Source organism: Diachasma alloeum, unplaced genomic scaffold (genome assembly GCF_001412515.2).
Source record: "Diachasma alloeum isolate Michigan unplaced genomic scaffold, Dall2.0 Dall_scaffold_00574, whole genome shotgun sequence".
Taxonomy (NCBI): domain Eukaryota; kingdom Metazoa; phylum Arthropoda; class Insecta; order Hymenoptera; family Braconidae; genus Diachasma; species Diachasma alloeum.
Window position 1 is genome coordinate 168,587 of NW_021680706.1, and position 1,048 is coordinate 169,634.

Here is a 1,048-nt window from a genome sequence, read left to right on the forward strand (position 1 = left end):
TTCCGTACATATTTCAAACCGCAGCACATTCTGAATTATACTTTTTCTATATAATGTTGCTATAAGCCATCCATTGCAATTTTTGCTTCCGAATGGAAGCTTTGCAATCCTTCGATTTTTACATTTCCTAATTTTCATTGGAACTAATGTAGAATAGTATAAAACGTAAAAATACGAAGTTTGACGACCATGTCTGTATGTTCCCCTTCCCTCTGCGCCACTTTTAGGAAATTATGTTTTAGAAAATCGTTTCATAAATTGACTAAAAAAATTTCGAAAAATCTACAATTTTGTCAGAGTATAGGTCCCTACTAGGACTAACTCTGTGCACAAGATCAGCTCGATCGGTCCAATAGTTCCTGAGAAAAAGCGATTTGTTTTTAAATCGTTTTTCGCGAATTTCTCCGAAACTAGTGAACCGATTTCATTTTTTTTTCAAAATATTCGTCCTAATGTCTCCTATCTAGATCAATGAAAACCTATAGACCCGTCCCTGCTGTGGTAAACGAGAGTTTACCGACATAACGAAATGTAGAAAATGAGAGTATCGATGAGTATTAAGGTGGAGAGAAAGTAGATAAGTGGGGATAAATTTGGGTATCACAAAATGTAATGAAGCGATTGAACTCATTCTAGAATAGTGTTGAGGCAATAGCCTCATACCGCATCTGACCAAGGGGTGGCAGCACCTCCTTGATTAGCTCTGCCTGACCGGCCGCGCTCCAAGCAGCAGCTAACAGCAGCAAAAGCAGGAAAAGTCAATAAATGAGAATAATATAATTAACTTTCCTTTGAGAAGGTCTAGTAGATGTAGAGATGCTCCAAATACAGCAGAGAGGTTCCGTCGGCAAAGCTGTAGGCCTAAAAACCACGTGTCGTGCGTCAAAATGGCCGGTCCTGTCAACTGAGGGTGTGGCCTGGTGGGTGGAGTCTTGTAGACGTCGAGATGGGCGGAACGGAGGGCGGCACGGTGGGTGGAGCAATCGAGTCTTGGCGTCCCCGGACTTTAACCCACGTTTTACCCAGAACGCATTTAGCACAATTGTTT

At 41.5% G+C, this 1,048-nt stretch overlaps 1 protein-coding gene across 1 annotated transcript in view; it reads right to left on the reverse strand.

Moving 5' to 3' along the window:
• Window positions 1-801: 801 nt before the first annotated feature.
• The window catches only part of LOC107043442, a 1,051-nt gene continuing 804 nt past the window's right edge, over window positions 802-1,048 (reverse strand). The window contains exon 2 of the mRNA XM_015264963.1: window positions 802-861. Coding sequence (XP_015120449.1) covers window positions 802-861 — 60 coding nt within the window. The remainder of the gene's footprint in view (window positions 862-1,048) is intronic.